The sequence below is a fragment of the Macrobrachium rosenbergii genome, chromosome 50 (genome assembly GCF_040412425.1).
Source record: "Macrobrachium rosenbergii isolate ZJJX-2024 chromosome 50, ASM4041242v1, whole genome shotgun sequence".
Classification (NCBI taxonomy): Eukaryota; Metazoa; Arthropoda; class Malacostraca; order Decapoda; family Palaemonidae; genus Macrobrachium; species Macrobrachium rosenbergii.
In genome coordinates, this window is record NC_089790.1 from 17,957,501 (window position 1) to 17,970,000 (window position 12,500).

Genomic DNA, 12,500 nt, shown 5'->3' on the forward strand with positions numbered 1-12,500 from the left:
GACTGAGAAACAGCAACAATTCGCTCATACAAAGCATCTTAAGCATTGAGGCAAAAAGATCTAAGTTGTGGGAAAGATGGAATAATGAGGCATCTGTTCCTTAAATGTCTTATTCTCTGTTTTGCAATTATGAAGTGTCATCTCCAGAATCTCATTTTTATTATTATTATTATTATTATTATTATTATTATTATTATTATTATTATTATTATTATTATTATTATTATATTTCTACGTTTCTTGTTATTTTTTGGTATTTTTACTTCTTATTATTACTGTGTTTAATATCAGTGTAGAGTTTTGCAATGTTCAATATTCGTATTTAGCCTTCTGGACCTGACTTATGTAACCACCTGAGGTCCCCAGATGGAAATTAATCGTCTGCAATCTGTATTTTTTATTGTTATCATTTTTAATTTTTTTCTATTATTCCCCATATAATTGCTGTCATTACCGTTATTATGAATTCTATTTTTTTCTACTTCTTCAGCAACTGTGTGAGTACTGCCGATAATTGTTTTTATCATTGTTACCTTATGTATCTAGATTGTGTGTATTGTATTTGTATCTTCCATGTGTATGGCCCTGAGCCGCAATAAAGATTTATTATTATTATTATTATTATTATTATTATTATTATTATTATTATTATTATTATTATTAACCTAATCTAACTTTGCATTAATGGTTGACATGACTTGCTCCCTACAGTATAATTATGTTGAATGTTGTATGTAGGTCAAACTTAGAATAATAGTTTATGTGAAAACATAAAATAATTAAATCTTAACCTCTGCCATTCTACCAAAGGAGATGGCTGCTGCTAAAATCAATTTATCATCTGATCTCCAAGATACAAATGAAGGTCCTTGAAAATTAACGTAGGTTAAGATGATTCATGTAAGGGAAGAGTGATGAAGTCTGTCTGTCTGTCAAGCGTCTCTACTTGTACAATATGACTACGCCTTCTTAGTTTTTCAGTGCTAAAGCACCCTCACACGTTACAGGTACATACAGCAACTGACAAAAAATTGGTTTGTGGATACTCAATACCTTGAAACTGAGACACCCCAGAATTTTTACTAGATGTAAAAATCACCATAGCATCACCACGGTTAAGTAACACTAACGAATCACGTTTGGTAGGTCCCAGGGATGTTCCTGGCCTACTGCCCCACCAGCCTACCCAGCTGTTAATGGGTGCCAGTGTCTGCCGAAGGGGTATCAGGAAAAAGGGCGTGGTGCTTGCAGCCTCATCTTATATTTTTTTACTTTCACCACCAAACCACTCCCTCACCAGGATGGGAAAATGATGTTTAGTAAAATAAAAATTATAACAGCACAAATAGGCAGGTAAAATGATATTCCCGCAACATTTGTGTTAATTCTTTTATTAACTCTACAGAAACAATGATTAATGTCTTCAGTCCTCAGCCAGGTAGCCAAAAGTTTGTTGAGATTTGCCCTCAACAATGCAAGCATAATTTTCTCAACCTTCCCGTTGATCCGACTTGTCTGCAGTTCGACGTGATCCGTAAGTTATTTCTTTTGCAAGCGTCAGTCTTGTCTCTACACCTGGGCGTGGATGTGCCCTTCCACAGAAGAAATTTTAGGCACGTTGAGAGCTCGGTTCTCGTAAATTTGTACTGGAAAGTGGACAGAAATGACAGTGGTTAGTCTGTGGCTTTCATATGGCTAAGTAACTTTGATTGTGAATGGTTTACCTGGTTTTAATTGGTTTTTTAATTATTTGTATTCAGATAATTGTACCGTATATTTCAAATACTATTCTTCTTTCTATTGAAGGGCGTTGACTTAATATGGAGTCTTTGTTAAAAACTGCCTTATACCTCACCCGGAAGAAGCAACACTTATTTTGAGTTCATATTTTGCTGAAAAAGTAGATTTGGATACCCCAACTCTTCTGGTACCCACTGGATCCCAGCTGAGTTTCACCATACACAAACAAGTAAGAGTGAAAAATGCGCCGAAGTTTCTTTGGCGCAATCGAGTTTTCTGTATAGCGTATGTTGTATGAAACTCTCTGCCACGCCCCATGAAACTCTCAGCCGCGGCCCATGAAACTTTCAGCCACGGCCCAGTGGTGACCCGTGTTGTTGGAACCTATGGCGGTGCCAGACGCACGATCATGGCTAACTTTAATCTTAAATAAAATAAAAACTACTGAGGCTAGAGGACTGCAATTTGGTATGTTTGATGATTGGAGGGTGGATGATCAACATACCAATTTGCAGCCCTCTAACCTCAGTAGTTTTTAAGATCTGAGGGTGGAAAGTGACTGAAATCACAGGCTACAGGGCACTTTCATCCCAACTCACTCGAGATAGTCATCTGGAATCCCTTATCCACGATGTTGCCATCACCAGGGTCGGACGTGAACACAGCCACCAGTTGCTGGGTCGTTCCGTCATTTTGGTTCTTGACGATGAAATCGGTTACTTGGTCAATGTTGTTGTCGCAGATGGGGCTGAAAGATCAGATTATTATTATTATTATTATTATTATTATTATTATTATTATTATTATTATTATTATTATTATTATTCAGGAGCTGGACACTATTCATATGGAACAAGCCCACCACAGGGGCCTTTGACTTGAAATTCAAACTTCCAAAGAATATGGCGTTCATTCGAAAGAAGTAACAGAAGGTAATGGCATTTGAAAGTCTCAGATTTATTGAAATTTAGGCGGTCAAGCCAAGCACTGGGCCACTTTCGGTCATTCAGCGCTTAAGACGGTGAAAAAAGGGAGTTGGAGTGGTTAGACAGCAAGAGATTAAGGAAATAAAGGAGATGAAGTACAAGGAAAGGCATTACTTAAGGTTCTTTGCAGCCCCCATCGGCCCCTACCTGCAACCCCTTTCATTCATTTTACTGTACCTCCGTTCATATTCTCTTTCTTCCATCTTACTCTCCACCCTTTCCTAACAATTGTTTCATAGTGCAACTGCGAGGTTTTCCTCATGTTACACCTTTCAAGATAGCTTTATTGTCAATTTCCCTTTCAGCGTTGAGTGACCTCATGGGTCGCAGCGCTTGGCCTTTGTCCTAAAGGTGGAACTGGGGGAAAACCAACAGTAGGAATTAACAGTTAGAGGTGTTGGACAGCAATGCCGAAGAAAGGAAGCGGAATGGAGTTCAAGTAAAAGGCTTCAAAAGTAGATGCGGCTAGGGGTGGAAGGGACACTGCAAGCACCCTTCAGTCATGCCTACAGTGCACCACGTGAGGAGCATTACAACGAGAAATTACCTTGAATATCATCTACAGTTTAACAGCAAACCTGACACATGGCACCGATAAGAATCTCCCAAAGTAATTGTTATTCTCTTCTTTCTGTATTTCCCTTTACTTCCTCTTACTTCTTCCTAGTGAGCACCATACTCTTTGGAAGCTTGAATTTCAAGTCCATGGCCCCTTTGGTGGGCTTGTTCCATATGAACAGGGTTCATCTGCTGAATAATAATAATAATAATAATAATAATAATAATAATAATTTCATATTAAATATCGCAAGTATCGTCAATAGAGTCAGACGAAGGTCACAAGATAACAGCTGATTAAAAAAATACACACTTCCGCTTACTTCTGATATGTATTGTCACCCGTCATAATCAGGTTGTCGTAAGCGCAGTTGGTGGCCGTGTGGATGGCGTCTCCAGAATTGAACGACACTAGGACAAAACCTCTTTCAAGAAGCTGGAGAATAAAAAAAATTAATAATTTATATATATATATATATATAATTATTACTAACATGACCTCGTTAAAACTGGATGGTATCTCGTGGAGATATTTATTCATATCTCCACGAGATACCATCCAGTTTTAATGAGGTTATGTTAGTAATTGTATTAATGCACAGAACAATTGTGTAAGTGAGTTAATAGTTATATATATATATATATATATATATATATATATATATATATATATATATATATATATATATATATATAGATAGATAGATAGATATATGTATGTATGTACAGCTTAATCACGGACATATGGAACATAATGGATATATAAGTAAAGACAAAATCCACGAAGGAAAGAGAAACAGGAGTGCTGCAGAGGAGGCCTTTCGACTGTCGTCCTTTACTTAGCTAAGTAAAGGACGACAGTCGAAAGGCCTCGCAGCACTCCATTGTTTCTCCTCCCTTCGTGGATTTTGTCTTTATATATATATATATATATATATATATGTATATAGAAGCCGGAAACATTGATGTTTCAGAGTCCTCCTGTGATTATTGTAAGAGATCACACAAGAATTAGTGTCAGTTTCCGTTTCAACGCTGAATGAACTCATCATAGTTCCCAGCGCTTTGCTTTTGGCCCAAATTCCATCTTCTATTCTGTTCTTGGTTGGATGGCAGTTTGGTGATGGTGGTTTGTTCCATAAATCCTCATTTATTTGTTTATATATTTATTTGACTGGCTTATCCAGTTGTCTACGTAATCAAGTTAGAGTATATTATACTGGTTGCGTTGTAATTTATTTAAATTCATACGAATTGCTTACCCATCAGTCATCACTACGAGTAAGTAAAACTCAGCAGATCTGTAGATTAAATGATGTTTATAAACTCTAGAGTAGAACTGTTATCTAGAAGGAGACTTGAAAATATTAAGCTCGATAAACACTGAATGCATTGTAAGTTTTCGTGACGAAAGGGTAATTGCCTGTAGAATATTTATCAAGTAGTATATATATATTATAATATATATATATATATATATATATATATATATATATATATATATATATATATATATATATATATATATATATATATATATATATATATATATATTTGTATATATATATGTATGTATGTATATTAGGTGTTCCAGGTATTTTCATTATTATCTAGATTCCTTCGTTTAATATCTATAAATTCCTTACTGAAATTCCTAAAAGAATATCGTCATATTTCATGTCTAGTATTTCTACTTTATCTTTTTACGTAAAGTAATAGGTTTTCTCTTCACTTAATTTCAGTTATATGTTCTTTCTTTTCTGGGCCTGATGACTGGGTACACAAAAATAACCGAAAACTTGCTAATGTTAAAAAAATGCTCCGGAATTTGGCACAGGTATTAATCCTGTACAGGAATTAAGGAAAAGAGGCGTTACTTGATGTTCTGAGTTACACTTTTTGAAAAACATATACATATATATATATATATATATATATATATATATATATATATATATATATATATATATATATATATATATATATATATATAATTTATATATATATTAATAACAGCACATTAATTTAAACATGATGGTATTGAATGGAGATTTTTATTCAGAATAAGTTACCAGCTTTCAAGGACTGTCTGCCCTCATTGTCTGGTAGCTGACGATGAGGATAGACAATCCTTGAAAGCTTGTAACTTTTTTTGAAAAAAATCTCCATTGGATACCGTCCTGGTGAAGTCCTATTATCAATTGCATTGATACACAGAACAATTGTGCAAGTGATCAAGTTTAATAAAAATAAGTTTAATAAAAATATATTATATATATATATATATATATATATATATATATATATATATATATATATATATATATATATATATATATATATATATATATATATCTGGGCACTTACATTGATGTTAAGAACACACACGCAGCCATCTGGGTAATTACTTGGGTAATTGGGTGAGGACCAATACTCCGTGTGTTCACCATAGGCCTGGTAAGTTGCAAAGTTAACAGTGATCGTCTTGTTGCAGGCACCACAAGCTGCAACAGATCATGGCATACTGTTATGTTATACATCCTTTTTTATCTTTGGATGGTGATAACTAAGAATAATTTTTCATGTCAGAAAAAAACTAATAATACTAGTAATTATGATAACAATTTTATCTCTGAAGTATGGAGGGGACAGTTAAACTGGTTGGCTGACCAGGAGTAGCAAGGTATGTCTGGATGATGGAAAACTTCCAAAGGAATGGGTGAAATGAATACTTAGTGTTTATTAGTGTTTATACGTATGTATATATATATATATATATATATATATATATATATATATATATGTATATATATATATATATATATATATATATATATATATATATATATATATATATATATATATATATATATATATATATATATAAAGATATTTGCATCAAGATTTATATATTAGAAAATGTTTGTAAGAAAATTGATAGAGAGGCAATAATATATATATATATATATATATATATATATATATATATATATATATATATATATATATATATATATATATATATATATATATATATATATATATATGTATGTATATATAATTATTTTTATTAAATATTTCCTTAATGCCACTAAAATGTTTTATGAAAGAGTGCCTGGTTTGGCGCAAAAGGTGTGAGACAAAGATATGAGATGTCTCAATTGCTATTTAGAATCTTTCTGGATGAAGTATAGTTGAAAAATCAATAGAGGTCATAATATATGGAATGTGGGTGGTACAATAAGGAGAAATTACAAATACCGATGAAAGATTTGCCAATAGAAGAATAATAACTTACGACCTGAATCCACTGCAGCAACAGTTGTTGTTGTAGTTGATGTTGTAGTTGTTGCTGGCGTAGACGTGGTTGTAGTTGTAGAAGAGGTTGTTGTTGGAGGAGTTGTAGTTGTAGAGGTACTTGTTGATGTTGTAGTTGCTGGAGTTGTAGTTGTGGTGCTTGTTGTTGTTGTAGTTGTAGCTGGTGTTGTAGTTGTAGTAGTTGAAGCTGGTGTTGTCGTTGAAGTGGTTGTAGCCGGTGTTGTTGTAGTTGTAGCTGGAGTTGTAGTTGTGGTTGTTGTAACTGGTGTTGTAGTTGTGGTTGTTGTAACTGGTGTTGTAGTTGTAGATTCTGGTGTGGTTGTTGTTGCAGTAGAAGTGGTTGTAGATTTTGGCGTTGTTGTTGTTGCAGTAGTAGTGGTTGTAGATTCTGGCGTGGTTGTCGTTGTAGTGACGGTTGTGATGTCTGGCACCTTACAGTGACACCTCTGTCCATCCACGAAGTTTGTCACTATTTTGTAACCTGTTGGCTGTGGGAATTATGAGTTAGGTTGACATTTTGGAATCTTCTATGTATTTCAGCTATGTATTACAACTATGTATCGCAACTATGTATTTCAGCTATGTATTTAAACTATGTTTATGTATTACAACTGGGTATTAGTGTACGTGTTTCGACTATGGATGACATCTATGTATTTCATATATGTATTACAGAATACATAAATAAATATTTCTGATTTCTAACGTAAAGTTAACAAGGAACTTTTGTTGAATATTTGTGAATAATATTAACACTCGTGGATTACGAGCTAATTAAGATTTTGTAATTTTCTATGTATTACGACTATGAATTTCAACTACTTTTTATAACTATATATTACAGAATACATACGCAAATATTTCTTATTTCTGACATAGGGTTAACGAGGGTCTTTTGTCGACTGTCTGTGAATTATTATAATTTAGAAGCTTGAATTTCAAGTCAGTGGCCCCTGTGGTGGGCTTGTTCTATATGAATAGGGTAAAAATAATAATAATAATAATAATAATAATAATAATAATAATAATAATAATAATAATAATAATAATAATAATAATAATAATAGCGTTAGTCATCAAAGACATATTTATTTATATATTTATTTATTCATTTATTTATTTTGGTAGGAAAATAAACATGTAGTAAGTAATTCAGCATTTAAATCTATAAATCCTTTGTTGTGAAAACACTGAAATGAGTTTTTCTAATTGCAAAAAAAAAAAATAAATAAATAAATAAAGCTCTCCTCCCATGTAAAAATTTTGTCATATCCTCTGTACGCATTTCACCCATTGGCCATGAAAGTCTTGCCTTAAGAAAGTGTTAAACTTCACCAGGTTAACTTTTAATGTGACAGATAATTTAACATTATCAAGAGCTTTATTTATTTTAAAATTTTTATTTTTGGTAAGAGTATACTCGTCGTCCTTCTGATCTTTATAATCGTGGCCAATTTCGAAGTAGGACTCTATGAGGATTAATACCTGGCATATCCATTGACATTTAAAAACCACTTACCAAATCAGCTGACCAGATTTCGTACTTTTCGGCGAAGGTCATGGCGTCGCTCGAACCGGAAGTGACGTAGAGCATGAAAAGCAACTGGAGAATCAACATGGCTCTGAGTCTGTTGGCAAATAAAGCAATTATGAATTAATATGAATTACTAAAGGAAGCAAAAGAGGACTTAGCCACGTAGGGGGGGCGAGTTGACTGCCGTCAGTGCACCTCACGCAATGCGCTGTAGGCATTACTTAAGGTTCTTTACAATGTCATTTCGACCCCTAGCTGCAACGCCTTTCATTTTCTTTTATTATACCTCTGTTCATATTCTCTCTCTTCCATCTTACTTTTCTCAACCCTTTCCTAACAGTTGTCTCAACATTATTTTCAGCGCTGAATGACTTCATTGGTCCCAGTGCTTGGCTTCTGGCCTAAATTTTATATTCCAATTTCAAAAGTGAAATGGAATCAGTCTCGATTTGATTTGGACCAACAATTTTTTTATATACAGTTTGATTTTTTTATGAGGTTACTAGACCCTAAATGTCAAAGTTCTTTATTTTGATCAACTTTGATGGCCTAAGCAACAATGGTAATCTGTCAGCTCACCAGCTGAAGGACCCCTGTTTGACTTTGTTAATCTAGGCCGTGAATTATGTACCTAGTTGTTTGTCGAATGTTGTTGGTCGTATTTAGTGTTTGGAGAGAGAGAGAGAGAGAGAGAGAGAGAGAGAGAGAGAGAGAAAAGGTAATCCTCACTCAAGTAAGGAGAAAGATGGGATATTCACAAGACTTCATGCCTTTATTCACATGCATATTTAAATGTTTGCTCAAATGTTCACATTTGAAATATTTTACTTGGTTTTAATGTTCAGTTTTTGCAATGTATTTAGGATGCACACACATATATATAATATATATGGGGTTGTATATATATATATATATATATATATATATATATATATATATATATATATATATATATATATATATATATATATTATATATACATATAGGACAAGAACGTGAGTGAGGTAATGGTGCATGATCGCAGAAGATGGAGAAGACTAATAACAAACAGCGACCCCATATAAAGATGGGAAAAGCTGAGGATAAAGAAGAAGAAGAAGAATTATATATACATATATTTATGTATGTATATATATACACACACACACATATTAGGCTAATTGGTATTCATATGTTTGGCCCGTTAGTGTTGCTAAGCAAAAAAAAAGCATAATCATGTCTCGACCAATTTTCTAGTAATTAGACTGAGATGACACTTGTGGCTATCGCAAATTATTTAATACACTTTTGTTTGTTGTATAAATGTGTGTAGTCGACACGGGTGCAAAAATATCCATTTGATCATCATCACTAGGAAGGTTCCCTGTGACGCTTCAAAGTTTGTCGAACAGAGGATTTTGTTATTATTTTATTATTATTATTATTATTATTATTATTATTATTATTATTATTATTATTATTATTATTATTCTGAATATGAACCTTATTCACATGGAACAAACCCGCAGGGGCCATTGACTTGAAATTCTATCTTTCAAAGAATGTGGTGTAATTATTATTATTATTATTATTATTATTATTATTATTATTATTATTATTATTATTCTGGAGATGAACCCTATTCATGGAACAAGCCCACCACAGGAGCCATTGACTTGAAATTCAAACTTCCAAAGAGTATGGTGTAATTATTATTATTATTATTATTATTATTATTATTATTATTATTATTATTATTATTATTATTATTATTCTGGAGATGAACCTATTCACATGGAACAAGCCCACCACAGGGGCCATTGACTTGAAATTCAAACTTCCAAAGAGTATGGTGTAATTATTATTATTATTATTATTATTATTATTATTATTATTATTATTATTATTATTATTATTCTGGAGATGAACCCTATTCACATGGAACAAGCCCACCACAGGGGCCACTGACTTGAAATTCAAACTTCCAAAGAGTATGGTGTAATTATTATTATTATTATTATTATTATTATTATTATTATTATTATTATTATTATTATTATTATTCTGAAGATGAACCCTATTCACATGGAACAAGCCCACCACAGGGGCCACTGACTTGAAATTCAATCTTCCAAAGAATATGGTGTAATTATTATTATTATTATTATTATTATTATTATTATTATTATTATTATTATTATTATTATTATTACTCTGAAGATGAACCCTATTCACGTGGAACAAGCCCGCCACAGGAGCCATTGACTTGAAATTCAATATTCCAAAGAATATGGTGTTATTATTATTATTATTATTATTATTATTATTTTATTATTATTATTATTATTATTATTCTGAAGATGAACCCTATTCACATGGAACAAGCCCACCACAGGGGCCATTGACTTGAAATTTAATCTTCCAAAGAATATGGTGTAATTATTATTATTATTATTATTATTATTATTAGCTGCATTTATTTTTATTAAGATTTTTCTATTTTCCTTCTGAAGGACTTCTCTTCAGTGGAGGTGCGTGCTAACAGCTCGCCTACTGATTTGTCATTCAATCTTCCAAAGAATATGGTGTAATTATTATTATTATTGCTTATTATTTTATATTATTATTATTATTACAGTTAGTTATTATAATTAACTGAAGAGAATATATGGAACAAAAACAGGAGCCATTGACTTGAAATTCAATATTCCATGAAATGAATATGGTGTTATTATTATTATTATTATTATTATGAAGAGAAGTTATTATTATTAGGAAATTATTATTATTCTTATTATTATTATTAAAATAAATGCAGCTGAACCCTATTCACATGGAATATTCAATAGAACCTGTTTGAAAGAGGGTCTTCCAAATTATATTATTATTATTATTATTATTATTATTATTATTATTATTATTATTATTATTATTATTATTATTATTATTACTCTGAAGATGAACCCTATTCACATGGAACAAGTCCACCACAGGGGCCATTGACTTGAAATTCAAGCTTGCAAATATTATGGCGTTCATTAGAAAGAAATAACAGAAGATAATAGGTAGTACAGAAAGAAGAGTTCTGTTGTTATAAAAGAAAAGATAATATAACAAGGTAGCAAATAAATGGATAAATAGTTATACACTGCAAGCTTGAGACATCATATGCCTGCCCCGTCCAATGCAAGATCACCACGCTAAATGAATTCGCAACATTCTTTTGATTTTCCTCAGTAGTATTGATAAAACAAGGAATCACTCAATATCAGAGATGCAACTGCTCTCATATGAAAGAATGTAGTACAACAAAAAGGTCGTAACGTTAAATAAAAAAGTGTACAGGGAAATTATTATTGCCAATAAATAATAGGTAATATGGAGACATATTTAATTATGCTTTTTTTCATGCATCCGTGAAAATCGCTTAGCAGCACTCAACGTCCAAACATGTTTGAATACCAATCACCCTGCTCAAAACAAAATGTTTTGATTATATATATATATATATATATATATATATATATATATATATATATATATATATATATATATATATATAATATTTTTGAGCAGGGTAATTGGTATTCAAACATGTTTGGCCGTTGAGCGTGGCTACGCAATTTTCACGAATGCATAAAAAAGCATAATTAATTTTTTGCTTATATTTCCTATTATTTATTGCCAATAATATAATTTCCTTGTACAGTTTGCCGTCTATCGAAGATCCAGTACCGGAAACAGATTCCGTAGGAAATAGAAAGAATATCGATATTCAAACAAAACTTTTATTGACAGTTTCTTTGAGTATAAATTACAGAATACGTATAATATAAGTGTCAAGTATTGTCTCTTCCTGAAACCCCTTTAGGCCATAATCTCATGAATAAAAGTCTTCTGTGTACCAGCTCTCTCTCTCTCTCTCTCTCTCTCTCTCTCTCTCTCTCTCTCTCTCTCTCTCTCTCTCTCTCTCATTATGTCTGTCTTTGGTAACAATGATTAAGTGACAACCTGTAATTAATATCCATACTATGTTCATCGTGAGTAATATACATACAAATACACTCAGAACACATCCTCAGTATTCTGTAACAGCAATACAGGTATAAAGAGTACTATTGAAGGTATTTATAATCTTTCGTGAGAGCCAAACCTTAATAAACACATCACATTTCCAAAGGTCTTGAGATAACGTATTCTGCTCGGTTAGTTTCATCTACAGATAGTTACATATCTATGAATCCTTCTCCAGCATATATTTTAACGTGCAATGGATGCTCCTTTTATTGGGAGCAAGACAAAACAAGAGGTGTTTTCCCCCAAAAAATCTCACTTACATCAGATGGGAGACGCAGTAGTCACGAAGGACTGAAAACTCTGTCAAC

At 32.2% G+C, this 12,500-nt stretch overlaps 1 protein-coding gene and 1 long non-coding RNA gene across 3 annotated transcripts in view; one reads left to right on the forward strand and one right to left on the reverse strand.

Annotated features, from left to right (window-relative positions):
• Positions 1-12,500, forward strand: part of LOC136832684 (uncharacterized) — a 326,849-nt gene that overhangs the window by 269,084 nt on the left and 45,265 nt on the right. The window lies entirely within an intron of this gene.
• Positions 1,382-12,500, reverse strand: part of LOC136832878 (uncharacterized) — a 13,163-nt gene continuing 2,044 nt past the window's right edge. The window contains exons 2-7 of the mRNA XM_067094537.1: positions 8,122-8,230; positions 6,583-7,090; positions 5,652-5,788; positions 3,608-3,720; positions 2,340-2,488; positions 1,382-1,646 (exon numbers count right to left, since the gene is read on the reverse strand). Coding sequence (XP_066950638.1) covers positions 1,570-1,646; positions 2,340-2,488; positions 3,608-3,720; positions 5,652-5,788; positions 6,583-7,090; positions 8,122-8,220 — 1,083 coding nt within the window. The 5' untranslated portion in view covers positions 8,221-8,230 and the 3' untranslated portion in view covers positions 1,382-1,569. The remainder of the gene's footprint in view (positions 1,647-2,339; positions 2,489-3,607; positions 3,721-5,651; positions 5,789-6,582; positions 7,091-8,121; positions 8,231-12,500) is intronic.